This window comes from Emys orbicularis, chromosome 1 (genome assembly GCF_028017835.1).
Source record: "Emys orbicularis isolate rEmyOrb1 chromosome 1, rEmyOrb1.hap1, whole genome shotgun sequence".
Lineage (NCBI taxonomy): Eukaryota > Metazoa > Chordata > Testudines > Emydidae > Emys > Emys orbicularis.
This window is the reverse complement of record NC_088683.1, coordinates 145,864,378-145,887,586: the sequence shown is the minus strand read 5'-3', so window position 1 is coordinate 145,887,586 and position 23,209 is coordinate 145,864,378. Positions and strand designations below refer to the sequence as shown.

Here is a 23,209-nt window from a genome sequence, read left to right as displayed (position 1 = left end):
TTCTGGACACTCAGGGCTGCTCGCATCCAGGTGTCCTTGCGCTTCAGGGCAGGGGACAGCAACTCACAAAGTTCCAGGAAAGTTCCCTTCCGCATCCGAATGTTTCGCAGCCACTGTGATTCATCCCAGACCTGCAGCACTATGCGGTCCCACCAGTCCGTACTTGTTTTCCGGGCCCAGAATCACCGTTCCACAGCATCAACATGACCCATTGCCACCATGATGTCCACGGCGCGGGGTCACGTGCTTTGTGACAGGTCTGTGCCACTCTCAGACTTCATGTCCTCACCGCGCTGCCGTAGCCTCCTCGCCCGATTTCTCAGCATCTGCCTCTGGAAAAGGTGGATGATAAGGTGCGAGGGGTTGACAACGGCCATAACTGCAGCGATGGTTGCAGCGGGCTCCATGCTCACAGTGCTGTGGCGTCCGCGCTGTCACTGACCAGAAAAGTGCGCGAACTGATTGCCCGCCGGTGCTTTCAGGGAGGGATGGCGGGAGTGACGGTTGGATGACGACAGTTACCCAAAACCACCCTCGACCCATTTTTTTCCCCAGAAGGCATTGTGGGCTCGACCCAGAATTCCAATGGGCAGCGGGGACTGCGGGAACTGTGGGATAGCTGCCCACAGTGCACCGCTTCCAATGTCGACGCTTGCCCCGTTAGTGTGGACTCAAAGTCGAATTACTGTCCTTAGTGTGGATACACACGTTCGACTTTGTAATATTGATTCCACATATTCGATTTAAGTAAAATCGAACTACTCTCGTAGTGTAGACATACCCTTAGATTGCAGCAAGTGAGATTCAGATTAGATATTAGAAAAAACTTTCTAACTATAGTGATAATTAAGTACTGTAACAGGGTACGTAGGGAGGTTGTGTAATCCCCATCATTGGTGACTTTGCAGAACAAGTATCAGAGGGGTAGCCGTGTTAGTCTGGATCTGTAAAAAGTGACAAAGAGTCCTGTGGCACCTTATAGACCAACAGACATATTGGAGTATAAGCTTTCGTGGGTGAATATCAACTTGCGTCTGACCATGTGGGTATTCACCCACGAAAGCTTATGCTCCAATACGTCTGTTAGTCTACAAGGTGCCACAGGACTCTTTATCGCTTTTGCAGAACAAGTTAGACAAACATCTGTCGGGGTGGCCTAGGTATACTTACACCTCCCTTGGTGTGAGGAGATGGACTAGATGACCTCTTGAGGTTCCTTCCACTCTGTGAGGGGCAGAGCGTCCCCTCACTGGCGCCACAGAGGTTAACCCTTCCTTCCTGGCAGAGGAAGCCGTGCCCCGGAAGCCCTGCTGGGCATGCTCCAACTGGAGACTAGGTATAAAAGCCTGCAAAACTGTTCAGTCTGGGCTGACCACCGGAGGAGAAGGACGCACACAGCCAGCTCCCGAGGAGGAACAGCCAACGCTCCAGGAGCCGGCCCAGCTGGCACGTACCCTGCGTCCCAGACGGAGGACCCGACAGAGGGGAACGGACCGGAAACACACACGCACACACACACACGGAGTGGAGAATACAACGTTGAGGGTAGGAAGTGACCCAGGGGAACTTTAGCGACAAGCCGTGTTAAAGCAGCACTGACGCTCGGCATGTTGTGGGTGGATCCCCGCCGAGCCAATGGCAAGGGGAACCCCACCAATAGGAGAGCCCTGGGTCATGACCTGGTGGAGAGGGTGGGCCCGGGTCCCCCTACTCCCCCGACCATTAGGTGACACTTCCCCACCTGAGAGGGGGAAAGATGGACTCTGGCCATTGGACCACGCTGCCCTGACACTCAGGGCGAGTTATAGGGACTCTGGCCATTGGGCCACGCTGCCCTGACACTCAGGGCGAGTTATATGGACTCTCGCCGTTGGGCCACGCTGCCCTGACACTCGGGGCGGGTTATATGGACTCTGGCCGTTAGGCCACGCTGCCCTGATACTCGGGTTGAGCACGTGGGAACCTGCCATTAGGCCCAGTCGGGATGCCCTTAAAAAAGGCAGGCTGGGAAACTTGAGACGCGAGGCCCTGGCACCCCACCCTCCCCTGCCAAAAAGGGGCACTGCGGTGCCAGACCAGTCACAACTGGGTGGAGAATGCAGGCATCGATCAGGGCCTGAAATAAGGACCCAGACACCCAAGATGGAACCGGAGAAACTTCTGAAATGGCTGCTGGAGAACCAACAGCAGCAGGCGGTGCAGCAGCAGCAGCAGCAGCAAGCACAGTTGCTCCAACAGCTAGCAGCACAACAGCAGCTGCAAGCGGCGCAGCAGCAAGAACAGCAGCAACAGCTGATCCAGGAGCTGAATGCCCAACAACAAGCCAGCCAGGAGCGACTGTTTCAGCAGATGGCAACGTTGGTAGGACATGCACCAAGTCCTCCCCTAGGCGTGGCAAGCGGCAGCGCTGGTTATGGTCTCGGGGGACTACCAGTGCGCCTAACAAAGATGGGGCCGGGGGATGACCCCAAGGCCTTTCTGGTGACTTTTGAGCGGGTTGCAACTGCCGTCCAGTGGCCCAACGCACATTGGGCCACTATTCTAGCTCCCTACCTGACGGGCCCGGCACAGGCCGCGTATCGTAACCTCGACCCGCAGGAGGCACTGGACTATTCCAAGGTCAAGGCGGCCATTTTGGACCAAACTGGCATCAGCCCCGAGACTTACCACCAGCGGCTCCACCGAGAGCGATATGCGCTGGGGGCTAGGCCTTGAGTCGTGGCGAAGCGAATTCACGACCTCTGTTGGAGGTAGGGTGACCAGACAGCAAATGTGAAATATCGGGACGGGGGGTAATAGGAACCTATATAAGAAAAAGACCCCAAAATTGGGACTGTCCCTATAAAATCGGGACATCTGGTCACCCTAGCTGGAGGTGGCTCGAGCCAGAACGCCAGACAAGTGTCCAAGTAGCCAAGACGGTGGCTTTGGAGCAGTTCTTGCAGATTCTCTGTACTGGGGGGAGGGAATGGGTGCAGCGGCACCACCCGAAGACCCTCACGGAAGCGACCTCGCTAATGGAGGATTACCTGGCCACGGAGGGAGAACAGAAGACTGGCTACAAAGGGGGGACCCCAGGTGAACGGAACTCGGCCACGGCATGGGGAACCCGCAAGGGGGAAGGGGGGAGCCCCGTTTACGCTCGCAGCTCTCAGAGATCCCACCGCCCCATACCTCGAGGGAGCAGCAGCAAGAACAGCAGCAACAGCTGATCCAGGAGCTGAATGCCCAACAACAAGCCAGCCAGGAGCGACTGTTTCAGCAGATGGCAACGTTGGTAGGACATGCACCAAGTCCTCCCCTAGGCGTGGCAAGCGGCAGCGCTGGTTATGGTCTCGGGGGACTACCAGTGCGCCTAACAAAGATGGGGCCGGGGGATGACCCCAAGGCCTTTCTGGTGACTTTCGAGCGGGTTGCAACTGCCGTCCAGTGGCCCAACGCACATTGGGCCACTATTCTAGCTCCCTATGGGGGGAGGGATAGCTCAGTGGTTTGAGCATTGGCCTGCTAAACCCAGGGTTGTGAGTTCAGTCCTTGAGGGGGCCACTTAGGGATCTGGGGCAAAAATCAGTACTTGGTCCTGCTAGTGAAGGCAGGGGGCTGGACTCAATGACCTTTCGAGGTCCCTTCCAGTTCTAGGAGATAGGATATCTCCATTAATTTATTTAATTTTAAACTCACGTGGAGCCTAGGCGATTCGCCGGGAAGACAAAGCATCCCCCAGAACACCCCACCGGAAGAAAGAAAGAGGGAGCGGTGTTACGAGTGTGGACAGATAGGGCATTTCCAGAGGGAATGCCCGTATATGGACTTAATTATGGGCAGGTGTGGACCGCTGGTCAACGTGCCCGGACGTGGGGACCGGGCAAGATTCTTGTACCAGTGAAAGTGGATGGGACACCTACCATGGCCTTGGTTGACTCCGGATGTAGCCAGACCGTCATCGGGTCAGGGCTGGTAGAACCCACTGGACCCGTGGGGGCCCCCATACACCTGCAGTGTATCCATGGAGATGTGAAGCCCTATCCCACCATCTGGGTACAGCTCAAGGCAGCACAGCAGGGAGGGTGGTGCCTAGTGGGGGTGGCACCAAAATTAGCTTACCCAGTGATCCTGGGATGTGACTGGCCGGGCTTTGCTGCACTCCTGCAAGAGTGGAGTACCCGACCAGCAAAGAAAAGAGGAGGCCGAGACGAAAGACCGGGAGTACTAGGCCAAACCCCACCAGACAACCCCCTGGAGGGGCCTTCAGGGAATCATGAGGTAGATGAGGAAGGCCAAACTTGCACTGAAACCCGGACAGAAGAGGGCCAGAGGTGGCTGTATATCAATGCCGATTTCTTGGAAGAACAAAGGGGGGACACCACCCTCAGTCAGGCCTCGGAGTAGGCGACGGGTGCCCCTGGGGAAAAAGACCCACCCGGACGCCCGCATCAAGGACCCCGCTTCGAGATCCATAATGATCTACTCTATCAGGTGGTCCAGGAACCCCAAACGCAGGAAGAACTACACCGGCTGTTGGTCCCGCAGCGGTTCCAGTGGGACCTGCTCCACTTGGCCCACACAGTACCCTGAGCTGAGCATCTGGGGAGGGAGAAAACCCTACAACAGGTGGCCCAGAGGTTCTTCTGGCCGGGCATGCATCAGGAAGTACGGGATTACTGCACCTCTTGCCCCAAAAGGGGTCCCAAAAGTACCCCTCGTGGCTCTGCCGGTGATCAGAACGCCATTCGAGTGGATTGGCCTGGACTTGGTGGGGCCCCTGGAAAGGAGCAGCTCCAGCCATAAGTACATCCTTGTTGTGGTCGACTACGCCACACGATACCCAGAGGCAGTACCCTTATGGGATGCCATGGCTCCCATCATCGCCAACGAGCTCCTGCATATCTTTGCCCGTGTCGGGCTGCCCCGACAGATACTGATGGAGCAAGGGACTAATGTAACTTCTAGGTTGATGGCGGAATTATGTCAGCTGTTAAATATTTGCGCGCTGAAGACCTCAGTCTACCGCCCACAGACGGACGGGTTAGTAGAGAGATTTAATGGCACCCTGAAATCCATGCTGAGAAAGTTTGTGGAAGATGACCCCTGGCACTGGGATAAGATACTTCCTGCACTCCTCTTCGCTGTAAGAGAGGTACCACAGGCTTCAACGGGATTCTCCCCTTTTGAACTCCTCTATGGGAGGAGACCCTGGGGGATCTTAGATCTCCTGAAAGAGACATGGGAAGAACAAGAGACTCGGGTCCGAGGATCCATCCAATACATCCTCCATCTCCGGGAACGGCTCCGTGAGTTAGGCACCTTGGCGTGTGAAAACCTGGGGAGGGCCCAACGCAATCAAGAAGCTCAGTACAATAAAGGGGCCACGATGAGAAGCTTTGAGCCGGGGGACCGAGTCCTCTTGTTGTTACCTTCCTCCGACTCCAAGCTAATAGCGAAGTGGCAAGGCCCCTTCGAGGTGACCCGGCGAATAGGGCCTGTTGACTATGAAGTCCGGATGTCGGGGCGGAGGAAAGACATGAAGGTCTTCCATGTGAACCTCCTCAAGGCCTGGAGAGACCGAGAAGGCATGATGATTGCCCTGTAGCCTCCTGAACCCGAGTTGCGGCCCCTAGCGGGTGAACTGGAGGAACCAGAGGCAGCAGCAATAGGCCTGGAGCTCAACCCGGTACAGCAGGACCAGGTACGCCAGTTGGTAGCAGCCTTCCCCGCAGTCCTGTCAACCCAGCCGGGAAAGACTACATTGACTAGCCACCATATCACCACACTCCCCGGCCACAAAGTGAGGGAGAGTCACCTGCCCCTTCCCAGGAAGATGTGCGAAAATAGCTCGAGATGATGTTGGCCCTAGGAGTGGTCGAAGAGTCAAGAAACGAATGTGGAGCCCAATAGTACTAGTCCCCAAGCCAGATGGGACAGTCCGATTCTGCATCGACTTTCGCAAGGTGAACACGATCTCTCGTTTTGATGCCTATCCCATGCTGCGGGTGGACGAGCTGCTGGAACGATTGGGGAAGGCTGAATTCATCTCCACCCTAGATCTGACCAAGGGATATTGGCAGATCCCTCTGACACCCATCTCTAGGGAAAAGACAGCTTTTCCCATACCCTTCAGCCTCTTCCAATTCACAATGATGTCTTTTGGGTTACACGGGGCCGCGGCCACCTTCCAGCGACTTATGAATCAAGTGCTGAGCCCCCACAGTCCGTACGCCGCAGCATACATCGACAACATCGTCGTTTACAGTTCTAGTTGGGAGGAACATCTCAACCACCTTATAGATTCATAGATTCATAGATTCATAGATTCTAGGACTGGAAGGGACCTCGAGAGGTCATCGAGTCCAGTCCCCTGCCTGCATGGCAGGACCAAATACTGTCTAGACCATCCCTGATAGACATTTATCTAACCTACTCTTAAATATCTCCAGAGATGGAGATTCCACAACCTCCCTAGGCAATTTATTCCAGTGTTAACCACCCTGACAGTTAGGAACTTTTTCCTAATGTCCAACCTAGACCTCCCTTGCTGCAGTTTAAGCCCATTGCTTCTTGTTCTATCCTTAGAGGCTAAGGTGAACAAGTTTTCTCCCTCCTCCTTATGACACTCTTTTAGATACCTGAAAACTGCTATCATGTCCCCTCTCAGTCTCCTCTTTTCCAAACTAAACAAACCCAATTCTTTCAGCCTTCCTTCATAGGTCATGTTCTCAATACCTTTAATCATTCTTGTTGCTCTTCTCTGGACCCTTTCCAATTTCTCCACATCTTTCTTGAAATGCAGTGCCCAGAACTGGACACAATACTCCAGCTGAGGCCTAACCAGAGCAGAGTAGAGCGGAAGAATGACTTCTCGTGTCTTGCTCACAACACACCTGTTAATACATCCCAGAATCATGTTTGGTTTTTTTGCAACAGCATCACACTGTTGACTCATATTTAGCTTGTGGTCCACTATAACCCCTAGATCCCTTTCTGCCATACTCCTTCCTAGACAGTCTCTTCCCATTCTGTATGTGTGAAACTGATTTTTTCTTCCTAAGTGGAGCACTTTGCATTTGTCTTTGTTAAACTTCATCCTGTTTAACTCAGACCATTTCTCCAATTTGTCCAGATCATTTTGAATTATGACCCTGTCCTCCAAAGCAGTTGCAATCCCTCCCAGTTTGGTATCATCCGCAAACTTAATAAGCATACTTTCTATGCCAATATCTAAGTCGTTAATGAAGATATTGAACAGAGCCGGTCCGAAAACAGACCCCTGCGGAACCCCACTCGTTATGCCTTTCCAGCAGGATTGGGAACCATTAATAACAACTCTCTGAGTACGGTTATCCAGCCAGTTATGCACCCACCTTATAGTAGCCCCATCTACATTGTATTTGCCTAGTTTATTGATAAGAATAACATGCGAGACCGTATCAAATGCCTTACTAAAGTGTAGGTATACCACATCCACAGCTTCTCCCTTATCCACAAGACTCGTTATCCTATCGAAGAAAGCTATCAGATTGGTTTGACATGATTTGTTCTTTACAAATCCATGCTGGCTGTTCCCTATCACCTTACCACCTTCCAAGTGTTTGCAGATGATTTCCTTAATTACTTGCTCCATTATCTTCCCTGGCACAGAAGTTAAACTAACTGGTCTGTAGTTTCCTGGGTTGTTTTTATTTCCCTTTTTATAGATGGGCACTATATTTGCCCTTTTCCAGTCTTCTGGAATCTCTCCCGTCTCCCATGATTTTCCAAAGATAATAGCTAGAGGCTCAGATACCTCCTCTATTAGCTCCTTGAGTATTCTAGGATGCATTTCATCAGGCCCTGGTGACTTGCAGGCATCTAACTTTTCTAAGTGATTTTTAACTTGTTCTTTTTTTATTTTATCTGCTAAACCTACCCCCTTCCCATTAGCATTCACTATGTTAGGCATTCCTTCAGACTTCTCGGTGAAGACCGAAACAAAGAAGTCATTAAGCATCTCTGCCATTTCCAAGTTTCCTGTTACTGTTCCTCCCTCTTCACTAAGCAGTGGGCCTACCCTGTCTTTGGTCTTCCTCTTGCTTCTAATGTATTGATAAAAAGTCTTCTTGTTTCCCTTTATTCCTGTAGCTAGTTTGAGCTCATTTTGTGCCTTTGCCTTTCTAATCTTGCCCCTGCATTCCTGTGTTGTTTGCCTATATTCATCCTTTGTAATCTGTCCTAGTTTCCATTTTTTATATGACTCCTTTTTATTTTTTAGATCATGCAAGATCTTGTGGTTAAGCCAAGGTGGTCTTTTGCCACATTTTCTATCTTTCCTAACCAGCGGAATAGCTTGCTTTTGGGCCCTTAATAGTGTCCCTTTGAAAAACTGCCAACTCTCAACAGTTGTTTTTCCCCTCAGTCTTGATTCCCATGGGACCTTACCTATCAGCTCTCTGGCCTTACCAAAATCCGCCTTCCTGAAATCCATTGTCTCTATTTTGCTGTTCTCCCTTCTACCCTTCCTTAGAATTGCAAACTCTATGATTTCATGATCACTTTCACCCAAGCTGCCTTCTACTTTCAAATTCTCAACGAGTTCCTCCCTATTTGTTAAAATCAAGTCTAGAACAGCTTCCCCCCTTGCTGACGTGCTGCGTGCCCTGGGCAAGGCCAGCCTCACTGCAAACCTGGCCAAATGCCACTGGGGCCAACGAGAAGTGACCTACCTAGGCTATACGGTGGACCGAGGAAGACTCCGCCCTTTGGTGGACAAAGTAGAGGCCTTGAAAAGCTACCCCACGCCCACGACAAAAAGACAAGTTTGGCAGTTCTTAGGGCTAGCCGGATACTACCGACGGTTTGTACCCAACTTTGACACACTCGTGGCACCCCTCACAGACCTGATGAAAAGCTCCCAGCCCAAGAAGGTCCAGTGGTCAAAAGCCTGTGAAGAGGCCTTCGGTGCCCTGCGCGACCACTTAACCCGGGACCCTGTGCTGAGACAGCCAGACTTCACAAAGCCCTTTATTCTCCAGAATGACGCCTCCAAGGTGGGGCTGGGAGCCGCGTTGTTCCAAGAGGAGGAGGGGGAAGAGCACCCCATCTTGTATCTAAGCCGTAAGCTGTTTCCCCGAGAAACCCGGTATTCCACCATAGAGTGGGAGGCCCTTGCGGTTAAATGGGTGATTCATGCACTGAGGTACTACCTGTTAGGGAACACTTTCTCCTTGGTGATGCATCACGCACCCCTCAGATGGATCAATAGCATGAAGGAAGCGAATACACGGATCATGCGGTGGTATCTGTCTCTCCAACCCTATTCCTTCCATGTGTCACACTGGCCGGGGAGGGCCCATGGGAATGCGGACTTCTTTTCCCACCTCGGGGAAGGGGAGGGGGAAGAAAGGTCCCAGGGATCGCTGGCCCCAGCCCTGGTTTTAAAGGGGGGGAATATGTGACGGGGCAGAGCGGCCCTGCACTGGCGCCACAGGGGTTAACCCTTCCTTCCTGGCAGAGGAAGCCCCACCCCAGAAGCCCTGCTGGGCATGCTCCAACTAGAGACTAGGTATAAAAGCCTGCAAAACTGTTCAGTCTGGGCTGACCACCGGAGGAGAAGGATGCACACAGCCAGGTCCCGAGGAGGGACAGCCAACGCTCCAGGAGCCAGCCCAGCCGGCACGTACCCTGCGTCCCAGACGGAGGACCCAACAGAGGGGAATGGAACGGAAACACACACACACACACACGGAGTGGAGAATACGACGTTGAGGGTAGGAAGTGACCCAGGGGAACTTTAGCGACAAGCCGCGTTAAAGCAGCACTGATGCTCGGCATGTTGTGGGTGGATCCCCGCTGAGCCAACAGCAAGGGGAACCCCGCCAATAGGAGAGCCCTGGGTCGTGACCCGGTGGAGAGGGTGGGCCCGGGTCCCCCTACTCCCCCGACCATTAGGCGACACTTCCCCGCCTGAGAGGGGGAAAGATGGACTCTGGCCATTGGGCTACGCTGCCCTGGTACTCGGGGCAGGTTTATATGGACTCTGGCCATTAGGCCACGCTGCCCTGACACTCGGGTCGAGCACGTGGGAACTTGCCATTAGGCCCCGTCAGGACACCCTTAAAGAAGGCAGGCTGGGAAACTTGAGAGGCAAGGCCCTGGCACCCCACCTCCCCACCACAAAGGGGCGCTGCGGTGCCAGACCCGTCACACACCCCTACATTTCTATTATTCTGTGGTTTTATCAGCTATTCATGCCTTCTGTTGATTCCTTGTAAATGCCATTTAACATGCTCCTTAGGTCCCAATAGATTGGAGAGAGATTCATCTTCTTCACAGGATATGAATAGACATCGTGCTGCTGTCCAAAACCAGAAATTTGTATTGAACACTTCTGCCTTTTCTGCCTCATTATTATCAATTTTACCATCTCCATTTCTAACGGGCCTACTGCATCGTTAGGATTTGTTTGTTTCTTTGTTCCTAATATACTTTTAAAACTGCTTAGTTTTCATAGTCCTCCCAGTCACAGAGTTTATCCTGATGTCTTTAGCTTCCCTTATCAGTTTTCTTCATATCCTAACTTCTAATATATATTGATTTGCTCTAATTTCCACTTTTTCCATTTTTTTAAATATATTGCCTTTTTATTTCTATTGCTGCCTTCATTTTTAGGCAAAGCTTTATATCAGTGGAGTACCCCAACTCCCAAAGCCCCCTTTATAATTTTCAGCCTTCATTGACTTTCTAGGACACATTAAGCCCCGGCTGGTTGGAGGAGACAGTGCCTGCTCAGGACGTGTGGAGATAAAACGTGGAAATACATGGACCAGAGTCTGTGATGCACACTTTGATCTCAAAGTTGCCAACATTATCTGTAATGAACTTGAGTGTGGAATAGCTGCATCTATCCCAGGAGGAGGTCACTTTGGAGAAGGACAAGGGCTGATCTTGACTGAAGAATTCCAGTGTGTGGGGAATGAGTCTCTCCTGTTCTCCTGTCCCAGGATATCAGAAGTGAATCAGACGTGCTCACACACAAATGATGCTGGTGTCATATGCTCACGTAAGAATTCAGCACAATGTCTTTAAAATCCCAGTTCTGTGTATTCTAGATTAGGGTGAAGCAATGTAATGATCTTGCTGAGTTGGGTTTAATAGGGTTGGATCAAACCCCCAAACAAGCCAAGATAATTAGAAAGGGATCAAATGCCACCGGACTTTCCTTTCTTTTACTATTTGGTATAAAATAGTTCCAAGGCTCCCTCTCTAAACCCCTTCTCCCTTCTCCCCTGGGCACACAGGGTTCCGGCTGGTGAACGGCAGCACAGCATGCTCAGGGACGGTGGAGATCCAGGTTCTTGGTGCCTGGGGAACCCTCTGTGATTCACGCTGGCATTTACCGGACGCCAACGTTCTCTGTCATCAGCTCGACTGTGGATTTGCTGTATTGGCTCCAGGAGAAGCGTATTTTGGGAAGGGAACTGGCTCTGTCTGGACAGACACATTTAACTGCAAAGGGACTGAAACCCATTTGGGACATTGCCCTGTTACTGCTCTGGGGGCCTCTCAGTGCTCACATGACAATGATGCCAGTGTGGTTTGCTCAGGTAAGTGCAGGAGAAATGCTGGATTAAGGACACCTGCCCCTCAGTGTGTGACACTGCTCCCAGAGCAGGGGAACCTCAGGCACAGCAAGGGGAGGGGGAGCTGGATCCTAAAGCACATATAATAATAGTAAATGTATTAAATATAAAATTAAAGTAAATAATATCTCACAAAAGAATAGTTGTGACCTGGGAAAGCCCTGGATTCTCCAGTAAAAACATCAGCAACTCTGTCCTTATGCAGGGCAGCGGAGCAGGGGCAGCGCTTTGTCCTTCGGGTTACATAAATGTCACCAATTCATTGTCCCCAGCATTCTCCAATAGTAATTAGAGGGGGGAGCTGGTAGTGACTCCGAATATGGAGGTTGCTTCACACTTTCTATTATAAAATATTCTCGGCACCTTCTTGAGAAGCTCTCGCACCTTCCTTGATTGCTGCGACCTTTGCAATTTGGGAAGGGGTCAGTGCTGGGGCCAGGGAGGTGCCTTCTCCTAGTGCAGTGAGATTCCTCCCAGGTTTGGCTGAATTATAAACTGCTGAAAATCACCATTTCCCTTCTCTCTTGTGAGTTCCTGCGGGTATTTTTGGTAGCACACCACAGAGAAAGTAGTGCTTTTACTCACTTAGCTTTTTTTACTTTTTTCACACCTTCCCAATTGAAAAGTCTCAAAAGGTTTTCCCCCCTGCTTTCTTACTAATTTACTTTTTTCTAACTTTTTACAATGGAAGAAAAGATTAAAAAATAGAAAGGGGGAGGAAGTGGCAAACCTGTAAATCCAAAAGCTGGAAAGGAAAATTGAATGTTTCATTTTCCAAAAGTTGAAATGAATCAACATTTTAGAGTCTACACAAAAATTTTCATTCCATTTCCACATGCCAGTATCTCAGATCTGTTTAAAAATTGAAATACTGCATTTGAAATACTTCACAGGAAAAATTTTGGGTTGTTGACGTGCTCTAATATTTACATTTTATAAAAGTAAAAAATTAAACTACATTATTTAGTTGATTTAGTCAAAGCCAAAGGCACAAGAATGAGAAAATACCAGAGTTAAGGTTACCTATATAATGTTAATTTAGCCCCCCACCCTCCCTTGTGCATATATATTATGATACAGTCTAATTGCATGCACACATCCTATTATTCTCACCTACCCCCAGCTCCTGCCTCCTTCAGTGCACAGGAAGGATGGTGCTCAGGGGATGGAGGAGCTGTTGAATATTTCTTTTTATCCTCATCATTCAACATGTGATCCAGGGCCTTATTCACTCTACATACCATACAAACACTGCACTGAATACAGAATTATTAATTTCTTCATGGACTTTTCTATGCTGTTCATCACCATAGTATGAGAATGCACCACAAACATTAATGAAGTTGTCTTCATAACACCCCCAGGAGATAGCAGACTCTTATGATGCCAATTTCAAAAGTGACTTAGGCAGTTAGAAGCCCAAGAATAACATTTTCAAAAGTGCCTAAGTGACTTAGAGACTTAAATCCCATTTTCTCCAGTAACGTAGGAGCCCAGGAACCATGCAGACTTCTCCCTCTTGCTGCCTAAGTCACTTCTGAAAATGGCACTTAAGCTCCTACATCATTTAGCGGCTTTTGAAAATTTTACATAGAATGATTAAACCTAAAATTCCAAACTTGGGGTGATTGGGCAGCAACCTGAGACCCTCAGTGCCTGATTCTTCAGAGTACTCACCATTTCTGCAGAGCTTTATGTGTTCAAAGTACTGTCCAGACATTAATAAACCCTCACCAAACTCCAGGGAAGCAGGTGGGTAAGTATTACTATTATTATTATTAGCTCCATTTTACAAATGGTGAAACTGAGAGAGAAAAGCAAAGTGACTTGCCCAAGGCCACCCAGTGAGTCAGCAGCGGAGACAGGATAAAACAAAGTGTTTTGACTCGTGGCCTCTGCTCATTCCCCCCGACCACACTGCCTGGCTGCAGAAGAGCTGAGCAGCCACATCTTCTCTTGACCCTAGTTATATTGATGGCTTGTTATCTTAGGTGCATGTACACGAACACAAGAAGCCTGGGAAACAAGCAGGAAGAATTGGAAGTCTTGGCACTGTCAAAGAACTATAGTGTGATTGGAACAACAGAGACTTGGTGGGGTAGCTCATATGACTGGAGCACTGTCATGGATGGGTATAAACTATTCAGGAAGGACAGGCAGGGAAGGAAAGGTGGAGGAGTTGCACTGTATGTAAGGGAGCAGTATGATTGCTCAGAGCTCCAGTATGAAACTGGAAAAAAGCCTGTTGAGAGTCTTTGGGTTAAGTTTAGAAGCGAGAGCAACAAGGGTGATGTCGTGGTAGGCGTGTGCTACAGACCACCGGACCAGGAGGATGAGGTAGACAAGGCTTTCTTCAGCCAATTAACTGAAGTTTCCAGAAAACAGGCCCTGGTTCTAATGGGGGACTTCAATCATCCTGACATCTGCTGGGAAAGCAATACAGCAATGCACAGACAATCCAGGAAGTTTTTGGAGAGTGTTGGGGACAACGTCCTGGTGCAACTACTGGAGGAACCAACCAGGGGCCATTCTCCTCTTGACCTGCTGCTTACAAACAGGGAAGAATTGGTAGGGGAAGCAGAAGTGGGTGGGAACCTGGGCAGCAGTGACCATGAGATGGTTGAGTTCAGGATCCTCACAAAAGGAAGAAAAGAGAGTAGTAAAATATGGACCCTGGACTTCAGAAAAGCAGACTTTGATTCCCTTAGGGAACTGATGGGCAGGATCCCCTGGGAGGCTAATATGAGGGGGAAAGGAGTCCAGGAGAGCTGGCTGTATTTTAAAGAAGCCTTATTGAGGGTGCAGGAACAAACCATCCCGATGTGCAGAAAGAATAGAAAATATGGCAGGCAACCAGCTTGGATTAACAGCGAAATCTTGGGTGAGCTTAAACACAAAAAAGAAGCTTACAAGAAGTGGAAACTTGGTCAGATGACTAGGGAGGAGAATAAAAATATTGCTCGAGCATGCAGGGGTGTAATCAGGAAGGCCAAAACACAACTGGAGTTGCAGCTAGCAAGGGATTTGAAGGATAATAATAAGGGTTTCTACAGGTATGTTAGCAACAGGAAGAAGGTCAGGGAAAGTGTGGGACCCTTAATGAATGGAGTAGACAACCTAGTGACAGATGATGTGGAAAAAGCTGAAGTACTCAATGCTTTTTTTGCCTCGGTCTTCACAGACAAGGGCAGCTCTCACAGTGCTATCCTGGGCAACACAGTATGGGGAGGAGGAACAGCTCTCAGTGGTGAAAGAACAGGTTAAGGACTATTTAGAAAAGCTGGACGTGCACAAGTCAATGGGTCCAGAACTAATACATCCGAGGGTGCTGAGGAATTGTCTGATGTGATTGCAGAGCCATTGCGCATTATCTTTGAAAACTCATGGTGATGGGGGGGAGGTCCCGGATGATTGGAAAAAGTGCCCATCTTTTAAAAAGGGAAGACGGAGAACCCGGGGAACTACAGACCAGTCAGCCTCACTTCAGTCTCTGGAAAAATAATGGAGCAGGTCCTCAAGGAAACCATTTTGAAGCACTTGGAGGAGAGGAAGGTGATCAGGAACAGTCAGCATGGTTTCACCAAGGGCAAGTCATGCCTGACCAAGCTGATTGCCTTCTATGATGAGATAACTGGCTCTGTGGATATGGGAAAAGCGGTGGATGTGATATAACTTGACTTTAGCAAAGCTTTTGATATGTGGTGGGGCGGTCACCCTGCTCTGGCTTGGAAATGGTTAAAAGCCAGCCCTTGGAGAGCGCTAGGGCTGAAAGCAGCCAAGGGAGGCTAATTGGATAGGTAGCCGCAGGTGTGGCCACACCCAATTAGGGTGCAGCTGGCCCTGATAAAAGGGCTTGGAGCTAGACAGGGGGAATCTCACTCCACTGGTGGAGTGGGAAGGACCTGGCTGCTGGCTAGAGAAGGGTATCTCAAACAGAGTAGTGCTGGGGAGGGACAGGCAGAGCTGGGGAGCTCTGGCCAGGCGAGTCCCCAGGCTGAGACTGAGCTAAAAGGGCCTTTGGTACTGAGGTTGCAGCGGTGCAGCCAGGCCAGGAAAAGGCAGCAGCCCCTTGCCAATCATGAGTGGCCATTTCAGACTAGAGTTTGCCCCTGAGAAAAGGGGCTAGATGAAGACAGGCAGTCGGTCACTGAGGCAAGGTGGGCTTCAGGGAATTGGGGTTCCCCAGGAACGGGAGGATCCCTTAGTGTGGGGGCACTGCTGTGGGGCAGTACCCCAGAGAAGGGGCACTGCAGGCTGGGAGGGACGTGGGGCCTGAACTAAAGGGTGGTACCTGAAGAAAGGAAGAAGTAGGCAGCAGCAAGGGAAACACTGGCCAGCAGGAGGTGCTCCGAAGCTGGAAGAGCTAATTCCCACACCAACCAGCAGGAGGCATCGTGCCAGTGAGTGCTGCGCCATGCTACAGTCTACCACAGTATTCTTGCCAGCAAGTTAAAGAAGTATGGATTGGATGAATGGACTATAAGGTGGATAGAAAGTTGGCTAGATTGTTGGGCTCAGCAGGTAGTGATCAATGGCTCCATGTCTAGTTGGCAGCCGGTATGAAGCGGAGTGACCCAGGGTAGGTCCTGGGGCCAGTTTTGTTCAACATCTTTATTAATGATCTGGATGATGGGATGGATTTCACCCTGTGAAGTTGGTGGCAGAGGCAGGAACAGAACTGAGCTTTACTGAATGACAGTCACTGCTCTTAATAAGATCATCCTAGTTCTTCCTGCGCTCCCCTGCTCATTCTCTACAGGCCTTCCAGTTTCTAAAGTGAATGACGCAGGGGTTGTACAGGCAACAGCCTAACGCTGCACAACCCTGATTTATCCATCCTGGGCACTGAAAGTGGCCAGGGCCCTGCGGGGAAAATATTTCACTAGAAAACTTAATTTTAATGGCCAGCCAATCTGGTTCCCTTGTGGCTAAATGGAGCCTGTCTTCTGGGTCTATAGATCGGCAGAGTTTTAAGACCCAAAAAGGCCATTGTGATCATCTGCTTCTCCCCTCACCAAAGAGATCCCTCCTGCTTAATGAAGTTGCAGCTCCCCTCTCATCTTCTCATCCATGTACAGTCTCCATAGGGCATCTTGACTGGCTGGAACTGGGGTCCTTACAGTGAAACCTACTGCAGAAGCCCTGGATTTCAACCTTCTTCCTAATAATGGTCACATAGCTTCCAGGACTGACTCCGACAGAGACCAGAGTCACTGGTGCCGTTACACACCATGACTAAGCATATAGGGCCCTGCCCAGCATTCTCAACAGACATCTACTCTCCTCTTTACAGCTGATACCTTTGTACCTTGGGGGCAATTCACCTCACAGTTCTCCTGCTTCTCATAGAGGCTGCTACCTGCATTCCTAACTGAATTCCCTGCAGCCCTGCCTCTCCTAACTACCTACCCTGCCCATACCCTGGTTCTCGGAGGGAACTCCTCAGCACATGAAGATGCTGATTTCTCCCTACAGTTGCTGGAAGGAGAATCCCTTCTAAGGAAAAACACCTGGTCCCTTCCGTACGAGCTCCTTCTGCCATGATCCCATCTGCCCTTCCTGAGGGGCTGTGGTACCAGTTATAGCCATGAGCCTGCTCGGAAAGCCCCAAATCTACTCTCTACCCTCACACTACACTAGTGGCATAGCTAGGACAGTAAACCTGGGTGGGACCAGGCTTTCGGGGGGTGGGCAGTGATGGGAGGGGCAAAGGGAGGGGTGCAGGAGGGATCCAGTGCCCTGGGGAGGGGATAGGAGGGAGGGAGGGAGGGATTGCCTCCCTCCACCCCTTCCAGCCAGCCCTTACCACTCAGCAGGCACCCAAAGCTGAGGCTGCCCAGGGCACACAGGCTGCGGGGTGTGTCTTGGGTAACCAGATAGCAAATGTGAAAAATTGGACAGGTGATGGGAGGTAATAGGCAACTATATAAGAAAAATCTCAAAATATCAGGACTGTCCCTATAAAATCGGGACATCTGGTCATCCTAGGTGCACCCTTTGGGCAAAGGGGGGTCCCGCTGGGGCTCGAGCTTGAGCTCCACCCATCCTTCCCGACCCTGGCTCAGTGTCCATCAGCCCAGCCACGTCCCTTTCCTGCCGGCGCCGGGAGCTGATGCCCCGGTCTCCGGCTCCAGCACGAGCCCCACCCAGACCTGCCCCAACAAGGCACACTCCCCATGGGGCTAGCACTGGGGTCAGAAGCCAGGGAAACAGTGCACGGAGCTGGCAGGAGAGAGACATGGCCAGGCTGACAGACACCGAGCTGGGGTTGGGAGTCCCAGCCTGTGGATTCGGGGGGCTCCGGCCCTGATTTGGTTGGGTCTGGATGCTAACTGGGTGGGCCACAGCCCACCCATGGCTACACCCCTGCCTACACTAGCTGCATGCAGGCATTCTCCTGCTCCAGTCTTAGGGCGAACTGCTGGCTCTGTTGAAGTCAATGGAGGTTTTAGCATTGCCTTCAGTGGGGCCAGGATTTCACTCTTAGCCTTGAAATGTTATTTGGCTACCAAGTTCCTTGAGCTGTTTGGATCCAGTGCACACACACTGCACCCGTCAGGTTGTTATACTAGTACATACTGTACCTGACACAGCCAGTGGGTGTGCCCTGCACTGACTCTGCTGTTGTCTTTTAACATTGTCAGTCTCTTCTGGCTGCACCTGTGTCTGAACTCGGTGAGTAATTCCTAACTTACCACCTGTAGGATTCACTGATTCCAATACACACGCAAAGACTGAGATTCACATCCCAAGAACGTCACAATATTCACCAACAGAGAATGTCCACTTCCCCGCCCCACACACAACCTGCTTAGTGTGATGTGGATTGATCAGCTGGAATCTCACGTTGGACTCAGAGATGACACCACACTTCAGGGGACAACTCCAGTCAGAACCACCAGTGCCAGGAACTATCTCACACTAGGAGCTCCTGCACTGGACCCAGGTGAACCAAGAAAGTTACCACCTACTGAGCAAAGATCAGAAGGAACTAAGGGAATTTATCAACAATAACTTGTTCCTGACCACGATGAACCCTGTTCTTCCATTGGTCAAACTTCCTCACGGCAAACTTGCCTAAATCATGCGCGACCCACCTGCTAAGTGCTTGTGCAGGCACCATTCACTGGCTTCCAGGCATTTAAACCTGGATAAAGTGACTACAAACCTCAGCAGCCATTCCACCACCACACACAGAGACTATTTTCCCAATCAGTAACCTGCAGGAATTCCCTCGCTCACTCATTTACAGGGTTTACTAGCAAGCCCTTCTGTCAAGCTCAGAGTTTTACAATCCTTATAGCACCTTCTACTTATAGAGTGAAAAGAATAAGTATCTTCTCACAGAGGTTGTTCCCTTTAACACTGTGGCACACTCTGACCAGTGGCTTATGCCTTCTTATTGAGAAACTGTCCATAATTTCATGTGCACTCTGTATTATTTCTAGTGTATAACAGGGAGTGTTATTCAGTGTGTTTCCCATCTCTCCTGTGCCTAGGTGGTTCTGAATCACTCAGACTGCTGAATGGAGAGAGCCGGTGTGACAGGAGAGTTGAGATTTCCCTCCGTGGTGTGTGGAGCAGAGTGCTGGATGACCAGTGGGACATGGACGATGCCAGCATGGTGTGCAGGGAGCTCCAGTGCGGAGTCGCTGAGACAGCTTATAACCCCCCTAAGTCTGAGCGAGGAACGGGCCCCGTGGGGCTGAGAAGTGTCCAATGTGCAGGAAACAAGACTAATCTGATGCTCTGCATCATCTCCACATCTGAGGCAGAGCAGGCAGGAATTGCTGAGGATGTCGGCGTCGTTTGCTCAGGTGATTTACTATGACATCTTGCAAACTTCCTGTCCTTGTTGAAGGGGAATATGACCTGTCCTAGGGCCTATATATTCCCCAACTTGTGCTGTGATCACATCAGACCTTGAAATTATGTGGATCTGAGGATCAAACTCTGTTGTAAAAATATAGTATTATGTGCAGAGAAAAGCACAGCCACAGGATATGTTAATGCACTGCAGCAACCTCGCTGTCTGTCCGTCTGTCTTGTGTTTTTAATCAAAACTTTTTCAGATGTAAGATAGTTTCCTTGTTATGGAAATTTTCACAAACTTTTTTTTATTTTCATTGAACATTGTCAGGGTTACAGAGTTAGTTGCACCTTTCTCCCCTTTCTGGTGTCTCTATGTGCACCCACGTGAGGCCTGGCCCACTTGCCCTGCCCTGTCTTGGGGTGGAATCTCGAGATTCTTCCTCCACTAGGCCTGGCCTGGTTACACTACCCTGTGCAAACCAACCGCTTAGCCCCCTGCAGGTCCGACTGGGTTTCAGGCACCAGCATTTCTTCCCCCGGGGAACTTGTGTCCCGTGATAGTGACCTACAGCGTACTCAGAACAAAGCACTTTATTCAGCAGCTGGAACAACGTATTAGAGCAAAAGGGGTTTAAAAAAAACAACCCCCCCCACACTTGTGTTGCAGCTCATCTAATCTCTGCTTCACTGCAAATTAAGTGAGCTGGGCTTCCCTGGGAAGTAACGAGAAAAGAACAGAATGAGTCTGTGTTCTTGTAAGAACCAAGGTGCTCATGAGACCCAGCTGGGGCTCAGTTTGTCTGCCCCACTCTGTTCCCCTTTCTCTGTGAAGTTGCTTTTTCTGGAAGTCCCCACCCGCCCTGTGTGTGTCTCAGCTCAATTACCATATTGCTCAGTGGTCTGTGTTACAGGGCCAGGTGAAATCTTCCTTCTGCCGCAGACTAGTTTTCCCGGTTGGCCAGCCAGGCCATCTACGAGAACATCCCCATGATGATTGCTCCATTGTCCCGCAGTCAGCCCCATCCAGCTTTAATGGCTGGCAGTCACTGGACTTGTGACCATATCCACCTGGGGGACAGAGCTGCCTGTTCCCTCTGACACTGTGACACCAGCTTAAAAGTCAAATTCTTAAGTCACAGTTCAGGGTACACAGCAGTAACCTCTACCGTGCCCCCACATTCGCCACAAAAACAATCAGATGGGTTTTGGGGTGGGTTTTTTTTTTTTTTTGAAAGAATAATGGAAAATTCTTACAATGAAAAATATTGATATCCATTCTAACATTTGTTGGGCAGAAGAGAGAATTTTCTGAGCATGTCAGTAAATATGTAACTACAGTGGCTTCTTATCTTAAAAACTTCAATAATGGGGTGTCCAAAATCAAAAAAGAAAAGAGGGGGAGGCAATGTGGCCTATTTCACAGAGCACTGGAACAGGACTCAGGAGACTTGGGGTCTCCTCCCAGCTCTGCCACTGGCCTGCTGGTGACCTCCAGCAAGTCATTCACCGCTCTGTGCCTCAGTTTCCCCATCTGTAAAATGGGGATAATGACATTGACCTCCTTTGTAGATTGCTTTGAGAACTACCGCTGAACTGTGCTATATCAGAATTAGATTCTATTATTATTATTAACAGGAAAAGGAAGTCATACATAACCCTATTTCTCTTGGTGATTAAGTAAAACTTTTTGTTATAATGTGGTATTATGTCCTAATCTTAGTAGTACATCCTTTTGCTTCACTGAAAAGAAAAAGGAATTGAGGATTATATGATATTTTTATTGCTACTGATTGTATATCACTATTGTAACAGATTGCTAAAGACACAAAAACTACCTCTAGAAATTGTTTTAAGTACATGAGAAGCAGGAAGCCTGCCGTACAGACCGTGGGGCCACTAAATAACAAAGGTGTTAAAGGAGCACTCAAGGAAGACAAGGCCATTGCAAGAAGCTCAATTAATTCTTTGCATCAATCTTCACTGCAGAAGAAGTGGGGGAGATCCCCACATCAGAGCTATCCTTTTCGGGTGACCAATCTGATGTACAGTCCAAATTGATGTGTAATAAGATGATATTTTAGACAAATTGATACACTAAACAGTAATAAGTCACCAGGACCAGACGTTATTCACCCAAGAGTCCTGAAGGAACTCAAATATGAAATTGCAGAACTACTAACTGTTGTATGTAACCTACCACTGAAATCACCTTCTGTATCAGATGACAGGAAGGTAGCTAATGTAAGGCTGATTTTTTAAAAGGGCTCTGGAGCAGATCCTGGCAATTATCGTCAGCACCAGGCAAACTGGTAGAAATTACAGTAAAGAACCAAATTATCAGACACATAGATAAACATGATTTGATGGGGAAGGGTCAACAAGGCTTTTGTAAAGGGAAGTCATGCCTCTCCAGTCTATGAGGAAGTAAACAAGCATATGGATAAGGGTGATCCAGCTGATACAGCGTACTTGGGTTTTCAGAAAACCTTTGACAGGGTCCCTCACCGAGGCTCTTAGGGAAGTTAAGTAGCCATGGGATACGAGGGAAGGTCCTCTCATGGATCAGTAACTGGTTGAAATATTGGAAACAAAGGGTTGGAATAAATGGTCACTTTTCACAATGGAGAGACATGAACAGCGGGTCCCCCCAAGGATCTGTACTGGTACCTGTGCTGTTCAACATACTAATAAATGATCTGGAGAAGGGTGTGAACAGTAAAGTGGCAAAGCCTGTAGATGATAGTTCAGTCCAAAGCAGGCTGCAAGGAGTTACAAAGGGATCTCACAATACTGCGTGACTGGCCAACAAAATGGCAGGTGAAGTTCATTGTTGATAAGTGCCAACCAATGCACATTGGAAAAAAATAATCCCAGCGACACATATACGATGATGGCTTCTAAATTAGCCGTTACCACCAAAGAAAGAGATCTTGGAATCACTGTGGATAATTCTTTGAAAACTGCTGAAAATTGAGAAATGATCAAAAAGGCTAATGGTATATTAGGAACTATTAGGGAAGGGATAGAAAATTAGACAGAAACTATCACAATAAATCCATGGTCCGCCCATACCTTGAATACTATGTCCAGTTCTTGTTGCCTCATTCACAGAAATGATATAGTGGAACTGGAAAAGGTACTGAGAAGGGCAACAAGGATGTTGAAGGGTACAGAATGGCTTCTGTCCAAGTAGAGACTAAAAAGATTAGGGCTGTTTAGCTTAGAAAAGAGACGCATTGGGTGATATGATAGAGGTCTTTAAAATAATGAATGGTGCGGAAAAAGTGAGTAGAGAAATGTTATTTACCCATTCACACAGTCCAAAACCGAGGAATCACCTGATTACATTAATAGGCAGCAGGTTTACAAACAATAGGAAGAACTTTTTCACACAACGCACAGCTAACTTGTGGAACTCATTGCCATGGGATGTTGTGATGGACAAAAGTATAACTAGGTTCAATACAGAACTGGATAAGTTTCTGGAGGAAAAGTCCACCAATGGCTATTAGCTAAGATGGACAGGGTACAGCTCTGGTACAGGCCACTTTTGCAGACAGAATTCTGGTCTGACCCAGGCTGGCAGCTCTTATGTTCTTATGGTTCTTTTCTGGGGAGGGTTTAAATAAACAATGGCTTTCTTCAAATAACAGATTTTTTAACAAACACCTGTATCATGCACTGTACTGTTACTGCACTGAAATCATTGTTCATGCCCATTCCAGTTCCAGGGTAACTACAGCACAGTAAGGGCCCATTCCTGCTACCATTAGGGCAGGGAGAGC

The 23,209-nt window shown here is 49.3% G+C and overlaps 2 protein-coding genes across 2 annotated transcripts in view; both read left to right on the top strand.

Moving 5' to 3' along the window:
- Positions 1-23,209, top strand: part of LOC135873059 (alpha-2-macroglobulin-like) — a 1,316,454-nt gene that overhangs the window by 949,340 nt on the left and 343,905 nt on the right. The window contains exon 21 of the mRNA XM_065397534.1: positions 6,620-6,651. Coding sequence (XP_065253606.1) covers positions 6,620-6,651 — 32 coding nt within the window. The remainder of the gene's footprint in view (positions 1-6,619; positions 6,652-23,209) is intronic.
- The window catches only part of LOC135890768 (deleted in malignant brain tumors 1 protein-like), a 145,645-nt gene continuing 131,309 nt past the window's right edge, over positions 8,874-23,209 (top strand). The window contains exons 1-4 of the mRNA XM_065418193.1: positions 8,874-9,087; positions 10,700-11,032; positions 11,262-11,576; positions 19,112-19,429. Coding sequence (XP_065274265.1) covers positions 8,874-9,087; positions 10,700-11,032; positions 11,262-11,576; positions 19,112-19,429 — 1,180 coding nt within the window. The remainder of the gene's footprint in view (positions 9,088-10,699; positions 11,033-11,261; positions 11,577-19,111; positions 19,430-23,209) is intronic.